This window comes from Phoxinus phoxinus, assembly GCF_949152265.1.
Source record: "Phoxinus phoxinus genome assembly, chromosome: 16".
Taxonomy (NCBI): Eukaryota; Metazoa; Chordata; class Actinopteri; order Cypriniformes; family Leuciscidae; genus Phoxinus; species Phoxinus phoxinus.
Window position 1 is genome coordinate 24,073,074 of NC_136891.1, and position 24,048 is coordinate 24,097,121.

Genomic DNA, 24,048 nt, shown 5'->3' on the forward strand with positions numbered 1-24,048 from the left:
GTGTTGCCTGCTCACGCACCTGGTCAGACTCTGTTGGTGGTCCGGGTTCCGTGGCGATGGCGCCCTCTGTCCTTATCCTCGGTACGGATCCTCACGGGCGGTCTCCACTGTCTGCGGTGGGCTCAAGCAACATCTGGTGATGGTTGGCTGGTCTCTGGCAGCGGTGGTGGAGTGGGACTGGTAACGCTGTCATCCTCAGCGGGGCGGATGGTAAGTGGCGAGTTATTTACCAGTACCTACTCCACGAAAGCAGCGAAATCATCCTTTGAATGCACAGAGCGAGCGGTCTGGGTAGTGCACCTGGCACACCAGTTGGAGAAACTCTTCTTTTACTGTCTATGGAGAAACTCCTGTGTGTGTTCTACCAACAGGCAGTCTTCCTGCTCCAGGCACAGAAGCTGGACGGCAGGTTCCATAGTCGGTATTGGTCCGTTCTCCTGTTACGTAACGTAGTAGTGGAAATAGCACGAGGAGGAGGAAGAAAACCAACATTAACGAGAACGGACGAAGACTGAGGGAGAACACAGGGTTTAAATACACAGAGCAAACAAAAGAAACTAAATTATATAATTAACATGACACAGGTGAAGAAGATGTCTATTAGACAGTCTGGGGAAAACTGGGTCACAAGACTAAACCAAAAACACTATGAAACAAGGGAGACAGATCATACATGTAACAGAAGTTAAACTCTTGTGCAAATCTTTAAAATTTGTTAAAAATCAGAAAGCCCTTAAATTGATTTATCTTTTGGGTATGCATACATTAAGTTAAAAAGCCCCTTTTAATTTATTTATTATTTTATTTATTTGTTTGTTTGTTTTATTGTGATTTTTCTGTTTTGTTACTAGCTATGCTCAACCTAATGTGGACTTTTGAAGCCAGATATTAAATCTTCTTTTAGTTTTGTTATTTAGGCTTGAAATTGAGAACACTGCGTTCATTCTCATCTTTATGTATAATAACTCCTAAATATGTGACTGTATGTTTAATCGCAGTATCATGTAATTCTCTTAAATTACATTTTCTTAAGCGGAAACAACACCAATTTATGTACGGTATATTAATTTTAAGACCTGATATTGTGAAAAACCTTTTATTACAATTAACCGCTTTTATTATTTCAGATTAAAGAAAAATAGTAGTATCGACAGCCAATTGACACAATTTAAATACTCTTTCAAATACTCTTATACCTTCGAACTCTGCTTTTTTTAATATGTAGGGCCATAATTTGTGTAACTAATAAAAACAAAAATGGAGACAAAGAGCTACCCTGGTGTATACCACGATTAATCTTAAATCTACCACTTGTACCCATTAGTAATCTGACTGAACTATTACATCCATTGTAAATACTTCTAACAGCTTTTTGGAAGTAATCCAAACCAATATGTTTAATACATTTAAACATAAACTCATGACTTATGGTATCAAATGCTTTGTAAAAGTCTATGAATAGAATAAAATAATAATTCGGTATGTAACAATTATAATAAATCATATCTAAAAGTAGTCTAATATTACTGATATGTCTCCCAGTCATAAACTCTGGATGCAGCCTGTCAGCACTATCTAAATGAACATTGACCAGAAATTGAATCCCTGCCCCTTTTGCAACCCTACAGGGGGAGTCGTGAAGTGTTCATATTTCTCTGAAGTGACCATTATTCAATAATTTCTTCACTCTCTTCTTGACACTTGGTAAGATACAATTTTATAGTGACACTAATGTAACTATATTTTCAGCTGTTATGGACCAGTTTATGTTATGTGACATCAGTGTTGTTTGCTTAAAATAATAGGCTACTTTAATTTATCTGTGTAATGAAGCACCGGACTCAGTGGGATCCATTTGCAGCTTTTATTAGAATAGTCGGACAGGCAGGGTAATCAACAGCAGACAGGGCAATGGAGGAAACGCAGAGAAGATCAGAGTCACAGGCAGAGGTCGAGGCAGGCAGCAATAAGCAAAGTCCAGTAAACAGTCCGGGTCGGGGCAGGCAGAAAACAATCAGAAAATGAGGTAAACAGTCCAAGGTCAGAAATACAAAGCAAACACAGGAAATAACGCTCAACAGACTTTGCAGAGAAGTGGTGTGTGGAAGTGGCTTTTAAGTGTGTGTGTGTGTGTGTAAATGAGGTGCAGGTGTGTTGCACAATCAGTCCCAGGTGAGAGGCATGATGGGAATTTAAGTTCGGTAGGAAATGGTTAATATTCTGGAGACGGATCCCTCCAGTGGTGCGGAGGAGGCGGTACGGGAGGCTCCTCTGTTACAGAGCCCTCCCCCTGTGAAAGGCTCCTGACACGAGGAGGCAAACGACGCCAGGGTCTTTCACGGGGTCGAGGGGCCGGTTTACCCGGGTCCATCCGGTGAAACTCCTCAGTGAGTGTGGGGTCAAGGATATCCCCAGAGTTGTCCCAGGATTGCTCCTCCGGACCGAACCCCTCCCAGTCGACCAGATACTGGAGAATGTTGCCCCGGCGCCTGGAGTCGAGCAACTTGTGCACACGATACGCCTCCTCGCCGTCAACCAGGATAGATAGGGGAGTCTGAGATGTGGCTCCCTCCTCCGGCTCTCCTCTCTGACCACCGGCAGGTTTCAGAAGGGAAACATGAAAGGTAGGAGAAATGCGATAATTAGCAGGTAGGTCTAATCGAAATGATACAGGGGAAACCTGTTTAACAATTTGGACCGGACCAACATACCTGGGACTGAGTTTGCGGCATGGAAGTCGGAGTCTTAGATCTCTGGTGGAAAGCCAAACCCATTGGCCGGTGCTGTACTCAGGAGCCGGGCGACAGTGACGGTTGGCCTGTTGTTCTTGTCATCTGACGACATGAAGTAAGTGAGTGTGAGCCTGATCCCAAACCTCCTCGCTCTTGCGCCATTCAGTGACGGATGGTAGTTCTGTGGGCTCACCGGACCAGGGGAATAGAGGAGGTTGAAAGCCCAGAATACATTTAAAGGGGATTATACCAGTGGCGGGGTTGACCAGCGAGTTTTGGGTGTATTCGGCCCAAAACAGATGTCTACTCCACTCTGCTTGTTGTTGGCGACAGTAGGAACGGAGGAAACGGATGATGTCCTGGTTCAGACGTTCAATTTCAAGGTGAGACTAATGTTAACGCTGAGATGTCTGAAGAATGCGGCCCAAACCCTGGAGGGGAACTGAGGTCCCCGGTCTGATACTATATCTTCGGGCAAGCCATAGAAGCGGAATACCTGGTTACAGAGGGCAAGCCATAGAAGCGGAATATCTGGTTACAGAGGAGTTCCGCTGTTTCGAGTGTAGTGGGAAGTTTGGGCAGTGGTATTAATCAGCAGGCCTTGGAGAATCGATCAACGATGGTGAGTATGGTGGTGTGACCATGGGAGTTGGGTAGGTCAGTGATGAAGTAAATGGCGATGTGAGACCAGGTACGATGAGGTGTCGGAAGTGGGGTTAAGAGACCAGCAGGTAGTTGTCTGAGTGATTTGGATGTGTTACAGTTGGCGCAGTTCTGAACATGCTTGGTGGTATCGGTCAGCAGGGTTGGCCACCAAAAGTGGTTTTGGAGTAAGTGGGTGGTAGCGGTGATCCCGGGATGACCAGAACTGGGTGTAGAGTGTAGCGAGAGAGAGTGTTGGCCTTGATGTTCTTGGTGCCAGGTCGATATGTCACGGTGAAATTAAATCTTGTGAAGAACAGTGCCCACCTGGCTTGACGGGGATTCAGACGTTTGGCTGATCGGAGATACTAGAGGTTCTTGTGGTCAGTGAGAATGATGAAAGTTTGACCTGCTCCCTCCAGCCAGTGGCCCCACTCCTCCAGGGCCAGTTTCATGGCCAACAGTTCACGATTGCCCTCGTCATAGTAACATTCGGCCGGAGTGAGTTTGCGGGAGAAAAAAGCACAGGGGTACATCTTTGCTGTATTACCTTGTCGTTGTGAAAATATGGCTCCTACCCCTGTGTTGGAGGCATCTACTTCCACGATGAATTGACGTTCTGGATCTGGATGAATGGGAGCAGACATGAATCGAGTCTTCAGCTCATGGAATGCTTGACGTGCTTCTGTAGACCAGTTCAGACGGGCAATGTGACGTTTAGTCATAGCGGTTAAGGGAACGGCCGTGATACTGAAATTTCTTATAAACCGCCTGTAGAAGTTTGCAAACCCCAGGAACCGTTGCAGTTCTTTGATAGTTTGGGGTAATGGCCAATCCAGGACCCCCTTGACCTTCTTCTCATCCATGGCTACCGCAAAACACCCATATAACTGCAGTAAAGGCCTACCAATTTTCCATCTGTTTCAAGCCAAGAATATTTAGTTCACCTCTCAAAAGAAGAAAAACAAAAATACAAGTTTTGGGCACTTGTGATCCATTGTACCTTTACAGCACTTTCTGTATTTCAATCACTAAAAACAGCAGTATTTTAAAACCCTTAACATGAAAAATACTTAAAGCGCCTCAATGTTCTAAAACAGTGATATTACATTGAATTGCACCTTATTGATGATGCATAGGCAAGCAGATGAGCCCAGAATATTAACTAAATGAATGTGTTAAGCGTTTTCTTTCTAATGGTTTTCTGTGGAAAACCGCTTAACAAAAAACTGCATGTGGCATTCTGGGTTTTTATTCTTTGCATTCTGCTTGCCTGTACATAGTATGTGTCAAAAATAAAGTGTATATTGAATTTGGTCTTTTAATACACTGTCTAACTACACTTAGTACAATCCAAAACTGACTGGCTGAGCTTTGCTTTAAAAATGTAGATCTTCTGTACAGCCGAACTGCATCATTGAATCATTGTTATCACTGTAAAGTTGCTTTAAAACAATCTGTATTGTATAAAGCGCTACATAAGGGTGACTTGACTTGACTTTACTGGCAAGCAATGTAGGAAAGCCTTGTTTTGCCCTCCAGGTGAGCATTCCAATAAGGGTCCCAATAATTTCACGTTCCAAATTCACGTGAAAACTATAAATAGCAAACCACAACAAAATGGAGTCCTGCCCTACTTTTTTTTCTTTTTTCGAGAAGCCGTTTTACTTGGATATACATAACAGTAGGGAAGAAAAGACTTGCAACTTCCATTTAATGATAACTTTAAAAGTGCTGGAGCTCTTACTTAGCCCTTCACTTTATCAGTTGTTACTGATACTGTGGTGACTTCTTATTAACCAACAATGTTTACTTTTTCAGAGACCTGGTTGAATAGTTTAATAGTTTATATAGTTTTGAACTCTAGGAGCTAAAATCATAGCAGCGTCTTCTCAACACTTACACAATTGAGATGTCTGAGTCTGACATATAGAAACCAATTTAAATCTCAAATCGAATTATTTTTTTCTACCATCTGCATGAAGTCTGACAGCTGTGGATCATCATGGCTAAACGTGTTGCTGTGATTGGAGGAGGAACCTCTGGGCTGACCTGCATCAAATGCTGCCTGGATGAAGGCCTGGACCCAGTGTGTTTTGAGACCAGTGATGACATTGGAGGTCTTTGGAGGTTTAAGGTGAGATATGTCTATATGACCCTGTGAAGTTGTGAATTCCTTGAAGTTGTGAATATAAAGAAAATAAGTGGGCCAAGCACCAAACCCTGAGGCACAGTTCTTTGCAGACCATCAATAAACAATATGTTGTGAGAAATTTATGCAGTTTGCTTCTTGTCTTTCCATCTTAGGAAAATCCAGATCCAGACCATGCTAGTATTTACTACTCATTGATTATCAACACTTCAAAGGAGATGATGTGCTACAGTGATTTCCCGATCCCTGCCCACTTCCCAAACTACATGCACAACTCCCTCATCATGGACTACTTCCGAATGTACGCTGAGCACTTCCAGCTCAAACGGCACATCCGTTTCCAGGTCTGGCCTGAAAGCTTATGTGAACTGTGAAGTTAGGAATATACTGTACCTCATATCTTAGGGTTTTGGGGTTTCAAATGTTAACAAATTCATTTCTTTCTTTTTTTCGTTTCTCAGACAAAAGTCCTTCATGTTACCCCAAGGCCAGACTTCCCTCACTCTGGTCAGTGGGATGTAGAGACGGAGTCCAAGGATGGTCAGAGAGAGAAGCAGGTGTTCGATGCTGTGATGGTGTGCACCGGTCACCACTGTCACCCTCATCTCCCTCTAAAGGACTTTCCAGGTGCAGTACATGTGATGACTAAGCAAACACAGTCTATGTGCAAAGTGCAACAACATACAGTCAATAAAAGCCAAACTGGGACACTCATAGCAAACTTAAGTTGTACAAGAGTTATTAGGCCTTATCACAGCTCTGTTGTAAAATTAAGAGAAACCTCTCTCACACTTTAAACAATGTTTAAAAAATACATATACAGTAGGCCTACAGTCAAAAATGTATTCAGACACCTTGCTAGTACGTTGGACCCATTTTTGCCTTCAGAACTGCCATAATTCGACAGACAGACAGACAGACAGACAGACAGAGATAGATAGATAGATAGATAGATAGATAGATAGATAGATAGATAGATAGATAGATAGATAGATAGATAGATAGATAGATAGATAGATAGATAGATAGATAGATAGATAGATAGATAGATAGATAGATAGATAGCCTTTTACAGTCTCATGGATGATGAACTAGTCATATATGTATATATCTTTTCCATATTATAGTGGCTGCTTATTCAAATCCTCTCTTTAGGGATAGACACATTTAAGGGGAAATTCTTCCACAGCCGCGACTACAAAAACCCTGAAGATTGGCGAAGGAAGAGGGTAGTTGTGATTGGCATTGGGAACTCTGGAGGAGATATTGCTGTAGAGCTGAGCAGAATGGCCAAACAGGTGATTTACGACAGCTACAGTATAAATAATTATAGTGTATGAATTATTATACTTCTATTAAAGCCATCATATATTTTTCCATTTTTCTTTGTAAAATACCTCCCAATTACATTGTTTTCTAAATTATAATTTATTATAAACAATACATTTATTTTACTTTAAAAGAATACCTTGTCCCAAAATTGAAAATCCTTGACACCTTTATGATGTTCCAAACAATTATTTTCAACAAAACACAGAAAGCTAATTTTGAATGTGGTTTTACATGCACTGCAATAAAGCACACTGTAAAAACTCTGCAACTGATCCAGAATGCTGCAGCAACAGTGGTCTTTGCCGAGCCTAAGAGAGTACACATCACATCGCTCTTCATCAATTTGCACTGGTTGCCAATTGCTGCTCGCATCAAATTCAAGGCACTGATGTTTGCCTTCAGAACAAACACTGGCTCTGCACCCCTATACTTAAACACACTAGACTTATGTGCCCTTCAGAAGCTTGCATTCTGTAAGTGAACGGCAGCTTGTGGTGCCATCTTAAAGAGGCACAAAATCACTTTCACAGACCTTTACCCTGACTGTCCCAAGCTGGTGGAATCACCCACCGATCTTCAAGAAACACATTTTCAAGAAACTTGCTTAAGATGCATCTTTTTCGTCACTTGACCCATTAATACTAACTCTTACTATATATCTATTTAATAAAATAATGGTAAAACTTTAGTATGGGGAACACACATTCACTATTACGTCAAATTTAAACCAAATTTGGCCTATGTCCATCATGGCATCCTAATCATCCCCATATACTGATTGGCTTCATCACTGTCTCCTCTCCACCAGTAAGCTGGTGTGTGGTGGGCATTCTGGGACAATATGGCTGCCGTCGCATCATCCAGGTGAATGCTGCACATTGGTGGTGGTTGAGGAGATACCCCACTTCCATATGTGAAGCGCTTTGAAGTCCCAGAAAAAATGCTATATAAATGTAACAAATTATTATTTTATTATTAACTACGACTTTTGCCTCAATAAATTCCTAATTTACTGCTTATTAATAGTTAGTAAGGTAGTTTTTGTAGTGTTTGAGTTTAGGTAGTGAGGATTAAGGGATGTAGAATATGGTCATGCAGAATAAGGCATTAATATGTGCTTTATAAGTACTAATACACAGCCAATATACTAGTAATATACAAATACTAATACACAACTAGTAATAGTAAGAATTGGACCCTAAAATAAAGTGGTAGCAAAATAAACAATAAAAAAATGTTGCTACAGTTACTGTGCTAGACTAACTGGGACTAGTCACAGTGCTTACACATTGTTGCCCTATTGTTGGTTTGATTGCTTCTAATGTTCTTCTTAGTTGTAAGTAGCTTTGGATAAAAACACTTGCTAAATGATTAAATGTAATTTAATATAAGAGGGACTTTAATGCTTTAAAACAACACTTAACACAAGTCCTAAAAAAGTATCATAAACGTTTTATACTGTATAGAGAGCCTAAGTCCCGCCCCTCCGCTTCCGGCTCATGGGACCTTATTTCGGAAAAAATATGTATGGAAGTCAATGGCGAGAGATAACTTATCTTTTTATTCCGTCTGAACTGTCCCCTGAACTACACATATGATGTTTGTCAATTTAAAAGGTAAATATGAAAGTCAAGAAAGTCGCAGTTTGTCATAAAACAGAAGAGTAACGTTTAGTTGTATGTGAAAATCGCTCGATGAACTACATCTCTCGTCTCGCACTATGTAGCCTACGTCACAAGATCCGTTGCTCGTATGTGTGTATTCTGGCTCAAAACACGAGTCAGGCATGACGGCGTAACGTTAGGATTATAATGTAAGACTATAGAAAAAATGACAGACGTTAGCTTCAGTAAAGTTAGCTTCATTCATTGAGAGAAAAGGTATGACGTCGCATGTGCGCCTTCTGGGTTTGTAGTCTTTGTAATTACGTATTTTCACAGTCTTATACCTCAACAGTTTTACATCAAACTGCGACTTTCTTGACTTTAAAATGTATCTTTTAAATTGACAAACATCATATGTGTAATTCAGGGCACAATTCAAACGAGATCAAAATATTTGTTGTCTCTCGCCATTGACTACCATACAATATTTTTCCGAAATAAGGTCCCATGGTGGTCGACCGGAAGGGGAGGGACTTAGGCTCTCTAATTTGTTTGACTCGGTTGCTAAATTGAAAGTATTTTGAAGTCAGCTTTGTATGAAAATTTTGTTTCAGATTTTTTTCACCAAAAATCTTGCGCACAAGTCATATGAACAACTTGTATTATGCTTTCTGTAATTTTTTGAAATTTTCTGTAAGCTGCAGTCCACATTCATTACCGTTCTATGGAAAAGAGCGTCTTCATAATTTCTCCTTGAGTGTTCCACAGAAGAAAAAAAGTAATTAAGAAGAAAATGATTTAGAGCAAAATGATGGTGAGTAAATGATGACAGAATTTTTTAGTTTTAGGTAAACCGTCTCTTTAATTTCAGGTTTATCTGAGCACCCGAAAGGGATCTTGGATATTGAATCGTGTAGGAGACAAAGGTGTTCCTTTCGATATGATGTTTAATAACAGAGCACTAATGTGGTTTCTTGGATTGTTGCCTGTTGGATATTCTAACAAATTTGGAGAGAATCAACTCAATAAACGATTCAACCACAAGCTCTATGGGCTGCAGCCTGCGCACAGGTACTATGAACACTTGAGGAAACAAGACTCTGATGATGTTGGTCAGTGTTAAATACAGCTTACTCTTTTCAATATTATATTGTTTTCTCTAGTTTTGTGTATGTGTATTTTTTTCACCTGGCAGAGTTTTCAGCCAACATCCCATGGTCAACGATGATTTACCAAACCGGATCCTCTCCGGTACCGTCTCGGTCAAGCCGAATGTGCAAGAGTTTCGTGGATCAAGTGTGGTTTTTGAGGATGGCACAGTTGAGGATAACATTGATCTGGTGGTGTTTGCCACAGGATACACTTTCTCATTCCCCTTTCTGTCTTCACATGTAATTCCTGTCTCAAAGAACAAGGTATCCCTGTACAAATATGTGTATCCCCCAGCACTAGAGCACCCAACTTTAGCCGTGATTGGTCTGATCCAGCCTCTGGGAGCCATTATGCCCATCTCTGAGATGCAAGCGCGCTGGGCCACACGTGTTTTTAAAGGTATCAAACATGACCTCCTGACCTCCTACAAATACAGGGTGATCTTACTCAATCCTTTGCATTATTTAACCATTAAAGCAACTGTATGTACGTTTTTAACCTTGAAATATCAGTTCAATTGACGGTTCACTGACTTTTTATAAGGCTAATGGCATTTTTCTTGCAAATTGTAAGGTCCGGCTGATGTAAGGTCCGGTGTCCGGCCAGCCGGTGAAAGTCGCGCATTTTACCGTCTTTCCGCATCACAAAGTAATTTGGTTAAATAATACACATTCACATATGCAGTCATCTCGTTTTGATCTGACTCCATGAATTAAAAAGGTTCAATGTTACAAAATAAGGTTATGTGTACACTTAAATTAAATGATAACGAAATGATAATGTTACCTGAGAGAGAGAGAGAGAGAGAGAGAGAGAGAGAGAGAGAGAGAGAGAGAGAGAGAGAGAGCTAAAGGCAGAGGACCCAGAGAAACCAGCGCATCCAAAGAAAAGAGGCAGAGCAACAATTGTAATCGACTTTTATCCTTTCCCCCGACCATGTGACTAACACCCAGGTGTGAGATATTCAAACTGACCAATCAGACCATCACAACTTCCCCCATTGTTCAAACATTGTGGCTACATGCCTTGGTTGCTATCAGCATGGTCCTTGTGAGAGAGAGGGTTGTGGAATGTCTGAGAAAGGACCTTTGGCGATTATCCATGTTGGTCCACGTCTTTTGGACCAGTGTGAATTGGCCTTTAGAGACCAAAGAGACATTTTTGGCATATACTTGTGGCGAGAGCTTCGTAAAATGAAATGCTGCGAGACGCTGAGCTGGCCTTCCTGATGCTGGACTAATATTAGCTGAATTGCTATGTATTGTGTTTTTGCATTTGGTGTTTAGCTATGTCATAAAAGTTGTATACCCGCTAGTTTCTTATCGATACGTTTCCATCCTATTGTGTCGCTAGACGTGAAGGGGAAAAACTCCCTTTTCTCAGAATAGTGAAGCCTTACAGAATCACTCAGTGAAAGTGCACAACATTATGGCTTTGTAGCGAATCTGCACGAACATATGGCTGTGCAGGGGAATGGCGCGAACCAATCGATGCACAGAATGTGCGGAGCATCCGTCTATATAAGCGGGCTCGTCTCGCCATAGGATTCAGATTCATTCTCCTTCACTGACAAGATCTTCTCTTCGCTGGACTTCGACCAAGACAGAAGAAGCCTTCTCGTCGTCGAACGAGCCTTGCAGTGGATCAAGCTGATTCAGCGGCGCCCTGCAAGCTGATTAACAGAGCTCTGCCAGCAAGCTGATTCAGCATCTACGAACACAAACTTTCTTCTAAGAGCAACAGAGAAACAAAATAGTGCGATGGCACGTGCGTCATCACTACGAGACACCCCTTACGGCATTGATCCTGGCTTTTGTTCACACAGGACGCGTTCCGGGACTGATCCCGGCAATGTTACTAGGTCCCCAACCCGGGATTGATCCCGGCATCAATCCCGGGACGTCAAGTAAAGTCAAGTCATCTTCATTTATATAGCGCTTTTAACAATGTAGATTGTTTCAAAGCAGCTTTACAAAGATAAACATATCATTTAAGGTAGCAGAGATTGTTTTGGCTTTATAGTGGTTCTTGAATAATGTTATTTTCCAGCTAAAGTTAGTTTTGATTGATTCACTTCCGTCGAAATGATCATTTGTTATTAAATTAGGGGCCGCTAAGACGACACCGTTATCTCTAAACAGACTTTAAATGCGAACCTGTGATAAACGCTGATGGCGTTCACATGCGCATTAAGAATTGATTCTATAGTTATGTGCGTTTGAATATTCCCTACAAACCATGCCTAAAAAAATACTTGTCTTGCCTATAAATTTTGATACAGAATTTTATTATATTTTATCACTTCGGGGTAGATACGTGAAACCGAAATTATCCCGACAACGCTTTATCTGTAGAGTGGTAAAGGGGTCCTTCACAGCGGAGAGACTAGTTGGCACTAACATTGAATTATAGAAGTCGATAATGTATTATGTGAATGCTAGGTCAAAGAGATGTGTCTTTAATCTAGCTTTGAACTGACAGAGTGTGTCTGCTTCCCGGACAATGGTAGGAAGACTGTTCCAAAGTTTTGGTGCTAAATAGGAAAAGGATCTACCGCCAGCAGTCGATTTTGATATTCTAGGTATTTTTAACGGGCCAAATTTTTAGATCACAATATACGTGAAGGACTATAATACGTTAAGAGCTCGCTCAAGTACTGTGGAGCTAAACCATTTAGTGCTTTGTAAGTAATCAGCAATATTTTAAAATGTATATGATGTTTAATAGGCAGCCAATGCAGTGTTGACAGAACGGGGCTAATATGGTCATACTTCCTGGTTCTGGTAAGAACTCGAGCTGCTGCGTTTTGAACTAGCTGTATTTTGTTTATTAAGCGTGCAGGGCAACCACCCAGTAGAGCATTACAATAATCTAGCCTTGAGGTCATGAACGCATTAACTAATTGTTCTGCATTTGTCAATGAGAGCATATGGCGTAATTTAGATATATTTTTAAGAATGCGGTTTTACAGATACTAGACACGTGACTTTCAAATGAAAGATTGGTATCAAAAAGCACACCCAGGTTCCTAACCGACGACGAAGACTTAACAGAGCAGCCATCAAGAGTTAGACAGTATTCTAGGTTATTACGCGTGGAAGTTTTTTGTCCAATGATTAGAATCTCTGTTTTTTCTGAATTTAGTTGTAGGAAATTACTAGTCATCCGATTTTTTATATCAGCATTCCGTTAATTTTGTGAATTGGTAAGTTTTGTTAGGTTTTGAAGAAATATACAGCTGAGTATCGTCGGCATAACAGTGAAAGCTAATTCCATGTTTCCTAATGATATCTCCTAATGGTAGCATGTACAGAGTGAACAGCAGCGGTCCTAGTACTGAGCCTTGTGGTACGCCATACTGAACTTGTGATCGATAAGACATCTCTTCATTTACTGCTACAAACTGATAAAGGTCAGATAATATGATTTAAACCATGCTAGTGCAATTCCACTAATGCCAACATAGTTTTCTAGTCTATTTAAAATAATTTTGTGGTCAATGGTGTCAAATGCAGCACTAAGATCGAGTAACACCAATAGAGAGATACAACCACGATCGGATGATAAGAGCAAATAATTTGTGACTCTAACGAGAGCTGTCTCGGTACTATGGTACGGTCTAAATCCGGACTGAAAATCCTCGCAGATATCATTTCTTTCAAGAAAGGAACAGATGTGAGGATACTGCTTTTTCTAATATCTTTGACAGAAAAGGCAGATTCGAGATCGGCCTGTAATTTACTAATTTTGTATGATCAAGTTGCGTTTTTTTAACAAGCGGTTTAATCATAGCCAGCTTAAAGGTTTTTGGTACGTATCCTAGAGACAAAGACGAATTAATGATATTAAGAAGAGGATATGACATCTGGAAGCATCTCTTTCAGTAGCTTAGTCAGTATAGGGTCTAACATACAAGTTGTCGATTTAGATGAATTAACGAGTTTGCAAAATTCTTCCTCTCCTATAGCAACAAATGAATAAAAATTTTCCTCAGGGAGACTACAATGCTCTCGCTGATGCGATACTGTAGAAGACGGTTGCATTATAATTTTGTCCCTGATATTATCGATCTTCTAAGTGAAGAAGTTCATAAAGTCATTACTGCTGTGTTGCTTGGAAACTTCTGGGCTTGATGCTTTCTTTTTCGTTAGTTTAGTCACTGTTTCAAATAAATACTTAGGATTATGTTTATTTTCTTCTAATAGGGTTGAAAAATAAGCAGATCTAGTCTCTTTTAAAGCCTCTCTGTAAGCAATCTAGCTCTCCTTCCATGAAATCCGAAATACCTCTAGTTTTGTTTTCATCCAGTTGCGCTCAATTTTTCTGGCTGCTCTCTTAAGGGCCTGAGTGTGCTCGTTGTCCCACGGCGTTGGTCTATTTTCTTTAATCTTCTTTTAAGCCCAACGGAGCAACTGTGTCCAAAGGGTCTGGAAAATAGAGAGTTAAAAGTTTCTGTTGCAATATCAAGTTTTTCTATCCGGGATATTGAGATGATGAAACTGAACAGGAAGATTATTGATAAATAAGTGGCAGAAGTTATAGGTCTAACATATTTATAACACGGCTTTGCAGCCTTGGCTAAATGTAATTTACATGAGACTAGATAATGGGGGGGGGGTTTGCGCAATGGATAAGACACATGCCTATGGTGTGAGAGACCTCCACTGTGAGACACCAATGTGTCCCTGGGCGTGCGACCTCTGACATATATAGCAATTGTAAGTCGCTTTGGATAAAAGCGTCAGCTAAATGAATAAATGTAAATGTAAATAATGATCTGAGATGTCATCGCTCTGCTGCAGAATTTCAACGGCATCAACATCTATTCCATGTGATAATATTAGATCTAGAGTATGATTACGGCAATGAGTAGGTCCTGACACGTGTTGTCCAACTCCAATTGAGTTTACAATGTCTTTAAATGCCAATCCCAATGCATCTATGTGTATATTAAAATCACCAACAATTAGTATTTTATCTGCAGCCAATACTAATTCTGATTGAAGGTCTGCAAATTCTTTGATAAAATCTTTCAGGTGCCCTGTTGACCTGTATATACAGTAGTCAGCAGAATTTTCAAACGTGATTTATCGTTTACACAATATATTATTACATTAAGCACCAACACTTCAAAAGAAGTATATTTAAAACTAGATTTCTTAGTGGTTTTGAAAATATTACTATAAATTACAGCAACACCTCCTCCTTTGCGTTTCAGACGAGGTTCATATTTATAACTGTAGTATTGTGGGGTTGACTATTTTAAAGTAATGTAATCGTTTGGTTTTAGCCAAGTTTCTGTCAAACACAGCACATCTAGGTTATAATCTGAAATCATATCATTAACTATTAGCGCTTTTGAAGTAAGGGATAGAATATTCAGCAACCCAAGCTTTATCATTTGCTCATCTGTATTATATCTGTTTTTTATTTGTTGAACATCAATTACATTTTTAACCTTAGATGGGTTTGGACGTTTTTTTGGATTTCCAAATTCGGGGAACAGACACAGTCTCTATGTCATGATATCTATCTATGACGTGTTTGCGTTCACACAGAAGGCACTCTGGCAATTTTGTAGCAATTTCCCGGGATCAACGCGCTGTGTGAAAGGGCTTTAGAGAGCATATTTTTCTAAAAGAGTATATTTCCTCCAGCGTCTGTTTCAAAATGCAGCTCTTCTCTGAGCACGCCGCTTGCCGGGTCTGCCCCCACAAGCCGCGTTCATCAAAGACGGACACTCTCATTTATCAAATATATTTGATAAAATATCGCCCAATATATTTATCAAAGGACAGAAACATGCTGGCGATCTAGAGTTGTGGGTTCTTCATCTCTGGCCCGTTAACGGGAGCCCATAAACCTCCCCTCAAGAGTCCTAATCACTATTTCTGAGGCTTGAGCCCTGTCCACTATGCCTCTATGCCCTTAAATGGTTAATCTTCTCCGACTGGTGCGCAATCTGGAGTGAAGACCCTACGTCCAGTGAGATTTCATAGGTACCGGTCTTCCTTTTAGGAGCTGTTGGATAAGGGGTACGCTCATGCCTCGAGTTTGGGCCTAACGACTGTAAAGTCATCTTCAAACCAAGACACGGCTATGTGCCTAAAATGCTCTTTACTCCGTTCAGAGCACAGGCCATTCCTCTGGCTGCTCTTCCCGTTTCGAAAAAATGAGCGAAAGTTGCACCTACTCTGCCCTTTCTGGGCCTTAAGAGTATATCGAGGGCTCTGCCCAGTTCAGAGCAGCTCTTCTTGTGCTTTGGAGGCCGCACCAAAGGGCATCCGGTCACGAAGCAAAGATTATCCCGCTGGACAGTGGATGCCATTGTGCTAGTTTACACTTCTATGGTCCCTCAGTGCCCCATCGTAGAAAGAGCTCACTCCATCAGAGGCATGGCCTCTTCCTGGGTGTGGTCCAGTGGAGTATCCATTGGTGACATCTGTGCGATGGCCGGCTGGTCCTCGCTTGTGTCCACCTTCACCAGATTTTACAGCCATAGGCTTGTGCAGTTTCACTGCGTGATTCTAAAAGGCTTCAGTATTCTAAGAAAAAGTTTTTCCCTTCTCGTCTAGCAAAGCACTACTCATTCCCAGCATCTCAGGGAACCAAGGCTACGTTAGTAAGGACGTTTTCAAAATAAGTTCCCAATTCCCAATTAAATTTTGATATAAGTTGCGATTGTTTTTGGATCAGGTTACGTTAGCATGCTACTATCCTATCACTAAATGTCATGATATTTTTATACTGTCTTGATGTTAGTTGTAGTCTTACGGCTAACGAGAAAAATAGTACATCCAACAGCAGAGTGGACCTCCCCTGCAAGGGTTAATTATGAAAGACAGCAATGTTTCGGTGCAAATAAATACATCTCATAACAGGTAAGCTTTTGAAAGTTTGCAACCTTGCAAACCTATCTCTGCTATCTTATAATAGTCTATGCTGTCCAATGTATATTGTGTGCTGTGTGGCCTATCGCGTCGCTAATGAAAACATTAGCCATATTTAAGCAAAACATACAGTTGTTTTAAAGATGATAATAATAAGAAATTATTCTTACAATATTAGGTTTCTTGCACCTTAAAACATTGTAATCTAATTTTAATGACCATTTTTCCCCCTTTCTCTGTGTTTTACCTGTAGAATTAAACTGACTAATTTCGCTACTAGAGCTTAAGATGTATTGTGTTTTCAATTAATTTTCTTTTTGGATTGAGAGTTTTGAGTTCTTAAATCAAAATACAGTATGAAATCACCCATAAAAATTTATTAAAATAATCTTTTCTGTTTTATTTAAGATATATGAACATTAAGTATAGAGAGTTTTTAACTACCTGTGATATGCTCACTAGGACGATGCAAACTCCCTCCAATGAGTGCAATGATAAAGGACATTAAAGCAAAAGAGAACGAAATAACTCAAAGGTTCTCCACACTTCACCTCATGACTATATAACACAGCATTTACACAATCTCTACAGTTATGTAGAAATGTAATTTAAGTGTATCTTGATGACTTTTAATCATACTGTCATGCAGGTATGTGGCCGCCCAGAGACACACCATCCAGGTGGACTACATCCCCTACATGGATGAGTTGGCTAAACAAGTGGGTGTCCGTCCATCTATCCTGAAGCTGCTCCTGACAGACCCTAGACTGGCTCTGAACATCATCTTTGGGCCCTGCACCCCGTACCAGTTTCGCTTGCACGGACCGGGTCGATGGGAAGGTGCACGGCAGGCCATCCTGACTCAGTGGGATCGAGTCACAGAGCCCCTGAAAACACGCTGTGCACCGGAGCCGCAGTCACAGCGCTCCTCTTATTCACTCTTATTCTCAGTGTCTGTTGCAGCGCTGCTGTCTGCTCTGTATTACAGCAGGGCCAGTCTGCACTCACTCATAGCAGACCCTTTATCGCTCCTCGACAAGATCAGGGCTTTTGTGCCATTGCCAGTGACCACAAAGTGATCATATATATCAGAAACTTAACATTTCTAAGAAATCTAACATTATGACAAGTGTACTTCAATTAGGGTAAATTGTGACTAAGAAAAAGTAGTCTGTGAGATTCTTACATTCTGTAAATTATAGCTGTATAACTTACAGCTATCATTGCATTTGCCCATTAAAAATGTAAAAAATATAAATGTAAAAAATGAAAACTTTTTGATCATTAAAAGAAAGGTATGAATATACTTTTTCAGCACAAGCTATTTTAACCATTGAGCATACTTAATTTTATCAAATTAATATAAAAATGTTACTGTATTATTATTATGAAAAAATGACCTTATCTTTATTGATACGAAAAATAAATCAATAAAACTAACAGTGAATCTTTGTGAAATGTCCTTGTTATATGGAAAAGAGCAGTGCCATCATTCTGCCAAACATCTTTTGTGTTCCACAGTAAAAAAGAAATTATATGGACTTGGTGACAGAATTATTTAGGGAGAGCTATTCCTTGAACGACATACTGTGCAAATAATCAGAGATGGATTATGAAACATACTCATAAAAGCCTATTATGTCCAAATGCATTTTTTGGGAGGTGGATGTTGAAAATCATATTAATAGGAAAAAAAGACATATTCAAGAAGATTAATAATTTTGATATAGTATGTTAAATTCCAATGAAAATAATAAGAATAATTATATTTTTATTTCTCAACATTTTATTTTATTTATTTATTAGGCTACGTTTATAAAATGTATGATATTTATAAAATCCACATACACTAAATAAATGGTCAGGGTCCAAGCCAAATTTCATTCATTTCTTCCAGGAGACCAAGGACTAAAGCACCTGTTTGGAGAACATTGAGAAAAGAAAAGAAAAGAAAAAAGGAAGAAAAAAAAAAAACGACATTTTTTTTTGTAATGAATATTGAGTTTTTGATTAATGAGTGGTTGTTATGTACACTGACATTTTTGTGTAGAAATTTAGAACAGATAGTATTTTACTATTATTTATTTTAACAAAATGAGTCATATTTCAACATACAGAAAGAATGCTACAAGGGACAGATATCACATAGTAAACCATCTAAACCACAGCTGTAAAACAAAAATCTTCCTTGTGTACAGTGCAAAAAGAGCATTTGTTGTCAATGTCCATGAATTTTGATAAGGAAGCTTTACATGGGTAGATTTTGTGAAGTTTTTTAAAAGTGTACCTCTTTATCTTTATTCAGCATACAAAAAGTAGGCCTGTATGGATTTAACAATGCCTCTTTCTTTCCAATGAATATCAGCGATCAGCATTCCAAAAAGAATTCCCTCTAGGAGAGATTTTATGATTTGATTGAAAAAATGAATCTGGTATTTTTATTATTTACAGGAAAGAGAAAATAGTTTGATAGTTTTTTAATAATAGACAGAACAGTGTAAAGGGCGCCATCTGCTGTGTCTTACATGTTAAAGGCGCGTCTGTGGTGGTCGCTGACGCTGCGCAGCGCCTGTACGCGGTGACGTCAGGCTCTCGTGGATTGGCGCTCTGCCATCTTTGATTGTGCGACAGGCCGCGGCGCGAGCGGGGCCCTCTCTCGAGCGCACGAGACACCGCCAACCGCCCATTACTGCTCACCTCACACCGGCCGCGCGACCAGACAGAGATAAACGCAACGAAAACGACAGAGAGAGGGAGAAAAGGGCTTCTCTCTCTTTTGTGGAGGAGGTTTTGTGGGTCGCTAACCGCTCGGCTAGCTGGGACTAGCATAGCACGAGCTTTTGTAATCCACAGCCGGCCTCTCTCACACACACATACACACACACGCTCCAACACAATACAAAGGACCAGGTCTCAGACCTTCTGGACGGAATAACCGATATTCCTGAAGAGAGTGACGGGACCGGCGGAGACAGGTATGTTAACGGTTAACTTTAATCAATGTGCTGCTGCTGTATTGTATGAAGAAGAGAAAAGAATAGTCTAGCTAATGTTAGCAGCACTGCCATGAGCAACGACAAATCACGCAACCAAAACCCGTTTTCTCTCTCACACAGGTCAGCATTAATATGGGCAGGTTTAGTGTAGAAATTGCGAAAAGATGATTGCCGGAGGCAGAATTTGAGGAAGAATGGGGGGTTTGGAGGCCACCTCACACAGGGCCCACTTGACCAGCCCATTTCAATAAATGACTAATTTTGCCGGCAAAATTGGTGGAATTTGGGAAATGGTTTGACTTGTCAAATAATACGTTTGTTGCATTCACACGACCTCAACTTGGTAGTTATATTGTTGCATTTTAAAGCTGAAAGGCAAGTTCGCAGGCATGAGGAAGACTAGTTATCCAGTGTCCTATTCTTGGTTGTGCAGAGGTAGGTTAGCCAAAGGTGACGGCTCACATGACTATTACAGTACATCAAACAAAACATTAAAATCAGTGCATGCAAACGAGCAGCCACAACGTCCACATGCAAGATGCACACAGTAGTACTGCATGCTTATTCCCCAATCCCCACCATGTTGCCTTATCAAGCATATGCTTGTGATTTAACCCTTTACATTCTGTCATATTTGATGCATGAAAGCTGCTAAATTATCAACAATACTTTGCTGAAAAAAATGTTTTTTACTATCTTTTAAAAAAAATACCTTTTAGCAAGTAAAAAGACCTTTTAGTATAATTGTAAAAAATGTTTACCTTCAGGTCATGTACATGTCTTTTTGCTGTGAAATATTGAATGAAGTAAGCATAACTTATGTTAGTAATATTTCAAGATGAGCATTTACTGGACTGAAGCAGCTTAGGTTTGCTTGATTATCCATGTCATTTTTAGAAAAAAAACATGTTGAAATGTATAAAATATGAGTTTTTTTTGGAACATTTATTTCTACATCTCTCTATCATCATTTGTATTTCATTGCATTACATGCCTTCTTGCCTCCACAATAAAAACTACAGGGCTTTTATTGTAAGACTAATCATTTCAATATGATCTTACTAAAGGCCTGTTCACACCAGTGACAATAACTATAACGTTTTAAGCTATTCAAATTCTGAGAATAGGGAAGTCCCGACACCTTTCTACTTTTGAATTTTCTTTTATATTTTATCTAAATGTTCTGACTGTTTCATATGTGAGGCTTTAATGGTTAAATTTAAAACTTGCCATCAGCAGCTATCTCAATGGAAACTTCATTCTTCTGTGATCCACATCACAAATTACAGATTTTGTGAGAAGAACGGCATTAAACTGAGCAAGTCAGAAGCTTTTGGGGTTGAAGCACAACAGTCTTTCAACAGAAGCAGATAGATACTTGAACATCAGTAGAGGAAGACTTGATAATTTAACTTCCACTTAAAATAACTCTACATAGGCTATTCATAAGAGGAAATGCCACCAAGGACACCATTGGTTGAAACAAGACCAGCCTTGATTGGTGTTTTTAACAAAGAAAGGAATGAAGCTGCAGGAACAGCAGATCAAGTGAATGTTTTGAAGCCTCCTGGTGGATCTGTTTGAGCTGTGAGGTTTCATATAAGAGTGCTTTCTTCATTGCTTTAAGAATGCCCCTCACCAATTTATTGAAAAGATATTGACTTAACTCATCCCTCAGGGGCTCAGTGCAGTGATTGCTTGGATGCACATTTGGGAATATCAGAGGAAAGCAGCAATTGGCTTATGTATTTGGGAGGCAGATGGCCTGTGATGGGGGTGTGATTGGATGTCAGAGGTTGGGGTTGAAAGAATAAAGATGTTTTAATTGAAACCAAGTGAATCTCACCATCTCAGATCAGGTTCTTCATTACTTAATACAACTAGGCCAACACCCTAATGTAAGTTAGTGTTCTCTGTTTACAACGCAAGTAAAATGTGTCACACGCCTGGAATTTGGTGCCTAAAAGCCACGTTTTCCAGCCTTAACCGTTTTGGTCTTAGACATCCAAAAATGACTCGCGCTCTTTAGGGGGTTTTGTCCATTCATCTGTCTGTCTCTGGCTCCTGGCAGTATTATAAAGAGGCAATTGAATGATACCCTAGACTTTGCGTGGTCCCTTTGGTTGAGTTTAGCTGCCTGTAACCTTTCTTCCCTCTACAATAAACCAGACAGCTGTATTGATGATGGCTCTTGAGGTCTGGATTGAAGGGAAGTTGGCATTTAGCTGGTGTAGCTGTGCACAATTTTTCTTCATTTGAGTATTTGCTATAAGAAAGATGACTGCTTTCACTTTCATTTTACCTTGTCTTTCATTACTCCTTGTCTGGTCATGTGACTTTTCCTTTTTATGTAGAGCTGGTTTGCATATGTTTAGTTTTATGCACTATTTGTACATATTAGGAGTAGGTGTGCGCGATATGAATAAATTATATCTCTACTCTAACTATAAGACAATATTTTGCTGGGTGTGTTTGTGTTGGTACCTTTACCTAAAGTTTTTGATAATCTTCATATTTTGTGTGGTTGTTAGTTTGCAGCAATGACAGCAATTATTTTAGTTTAAATAGTTTTACCTTTTATGGGCATTTTTACCTTTTATAAAATATTTTATTTATTAATTAACCTAATTAAATGTATGCATCATCTTTTGTCTCATTCTTTCTTACATTTAATCAAATGTAATTACATTAGAGTAATAAGACACAATAGGGCCGTTACCAATCAAATTAAATCAGTGTCAACGAAATTCATCTTTGCAATGCAGAGGAAAGACTGAAGCTGCATCTGAAGTGGCATTTAGATGCAGTTACACCGACTGTGTAGTGCAGCTCAGATGGAAATTAATTTATTTAACCTACAAAGGCATAAATAATATTTTATGTTTTAAACCTAAAACTTTATTTAAAAGATACTTTAAATGTGAAATTATAACCACCAGTAGGTGGCAGTAATTCACTGTTAATGATTGAGTCATTGAGTTTCAATTGATTCGTTCAAACGGCTAATTCATTCAGGAACAAAGTATTTGACAGTCTTTTGCATGCTCAAGTTCATTTTCAAATGTAGTCACACGGCAAGCGCAGGGATATAAAAAAATCACAACCTTTCAGAATGCTGCAAGCGTTCAAGCAGGTCATGTGACAAGAACCAACCAATCAACTAACTTACTTGTCGTTGTGGAGAGAGCAGTTCATGGTTGCATGAGCTACTAACCCCTTAAAGGGTTAGTTCACCAATTTTTTTGTGTATTTTTGTATCATTAATTACCCTCATGTCATTCCAAACCCATACATTTCGTTCATCTTCGGAACACAAATTAAGATTTTTTCAACCCTCTACAATGCGCAAAAATCACTCACATATGCGACCAAATCTCACGCTAGGCGACAAACATTTCTTTAATTAGCCAATAGCTAGTAAATCGGAGAGCTTTTTGTCTCTCTGTTGACAGCTACGCAACTACCACTTTGACGCTTCAAAAAACTAATCGTAAAACTAATCCAAATTAATTGAGCAGTCTAGTCCAATTTTTCTGGAGACTTGATCTCATTATATAATGAACAGATTTAATTTAGTAATTTATTCACATTGTTTATTGTGATTGTTTATATGTGAATACAAGCCTGAATTCAATCTGTTCATCTTATAAAGCAATCAAGTCTCTTCAGAAAATTTGGACAACTGATTTATAATTATGTATTAGGTTTACGGTCTTTTTATAAACTTTCTGAAGCGTCAAGTGGTAGCTGTCAACGGAGGGAAATACAGCTCTCAGATTTCGTCAAAAAGATTTGTGTTCCGAAGATAAACGAAAGCCATCATGGGTTTGAAACGACATGGGTGAGTGAGTGAGTAATGACAGGATTAACATTTTTGGGTGAACTGTCCCTTTAATGAGTGAGTCATTGAAGCATTAATTCAAACAACTCATTCTTTCACTGCTGTGTGAAAAATACACAAGTGGACTAGTCCAACCTACTAGACTACATCAGGTAGTGTATGCGTGCACTCTTTAGGTGTGTTTGTAAACTGAGGTACATGAGCTACTTGAGGATGTCAGATCGCACATTGTTAAAACAATATTATGATGTTAGCAGTTGTAGCCTATTAGGCTTCATTAGCCTACTATAATTTTGAAGGTAAAAATTTACTGATTATATACAAACACTTAAATTACTCTTATTTATTTTTATAATAATAAAGTTATATTATGAAATATAAACATTTAAATGGTGGCTGTCATACAAACTTGCCATATTTATTCTAACATGCATTAAATATTGAAGAACATTAAAAATTATAATGAATATGTAATATGGTGCATATATTTAGCAGAATGCTCCTCTAGAGTTAGTTTTTCTTGCTGACTAATGAGTTTATGGTCACTGGATATGGTTTTTCTGAGGTAAATGTGACGTTACATGACATTGTTTACAAGCTGTTCTACTGACGTCTTTCCACGGTTGAAACTGAGTGGTTCCATAATATGTAATATCGAAATACGGATTTCGATAAATTGTAGGCTACTCTATCTTTTAACACACTTT

The 24,048-nt window shown here is 39.4% G+C and overlaps 2 protein-coding genes across 3 annotated transcripts in view; both read left to right on the forward strand.

Annotated features, from left to right (window-relative positions):
• The first annotated feature begins 184 nt into the window (after window positions 1–184).
• LOC306983442 (flavin-containing monooxygenase 5-like) lies at window positions 185–17,860 on the forward strand. Of its 2 annotated transcripts, none has more exons than XM_079583847.1 (9): window positions 185–210; window positions 5,360–5,511; window positions 5,682–5,870; window positions 5,988–6,153; window positions 6,682–6,824; window positions 9,334–9,533; window positions 9,658–10,013; window positions 16,967–17,039; window positions 17,154–17,860. In XM_079583847.1, exons 2-9 carry the CDS (start codon window positions 5,380–5,382, stop codon window positions 17,581–17,583), a joined length of 1,689 nt encoding a protein of 562 aa, XP_079439973.1. In that variant the 5' UTR covers window positions 185–210; window positions 5,360–5,379; the 3' UTR covers window positions 17,584–17,860. The 2 variants fall into 2 exon arrangements, with proteins under 2 accessions (XP_079439973.1, XP_079439972.1); XM_079583846.1 differs by lacking the exon at window positions 185–210 and adding an exon at window positions 1,629–1,704.
• A 1,147-nt stretch (window positions 17,861–19,007) lies between these two features.
• The window catches only part of prrc2c (proline-rich coiled-coil 2C), a 29,843-nt gene continuing 24,802 nt past the window's right edge, over window positions 19,008–24,048 (forward strand). The window contains exon 1 of the mRNA XM_079584336.1: window positions 19,008–19,602. The gene's annotated coding sequence lies outside the window, so the exon portion shown is untranslated. The remainder of the gene's footprint in view (window positions 19,603–24,048) is intronic.

What these genes read in the sequence shown, in the direction of transcription:
- LOC306983442 (XM_079583847.1), top strand. Translation starts at nt 5,380, where the DNA reads ATGGCTAAACGTGTTGCTGTGATTGGAGGAGGAACCTCTGGGCTGACC. An exon ending in GAGGTCTTTGGAGGTTTAAG is followed by an intron (nt 5,512 to 5,681) that starts GTGAGATATGTC and finishes TTTCCATCTTAG; the next exon opens with GAAAATCCAGATCCAGACCA. An exon ending in GGGCTGCAGCCTGCGCACAG is followed by an intron (nt 9,534 to 9,657) that starts GTACTATGAACA and finishes TTCACCTGGCAG; the next exon opens with AGTTTTCAGCCAACATCCCA.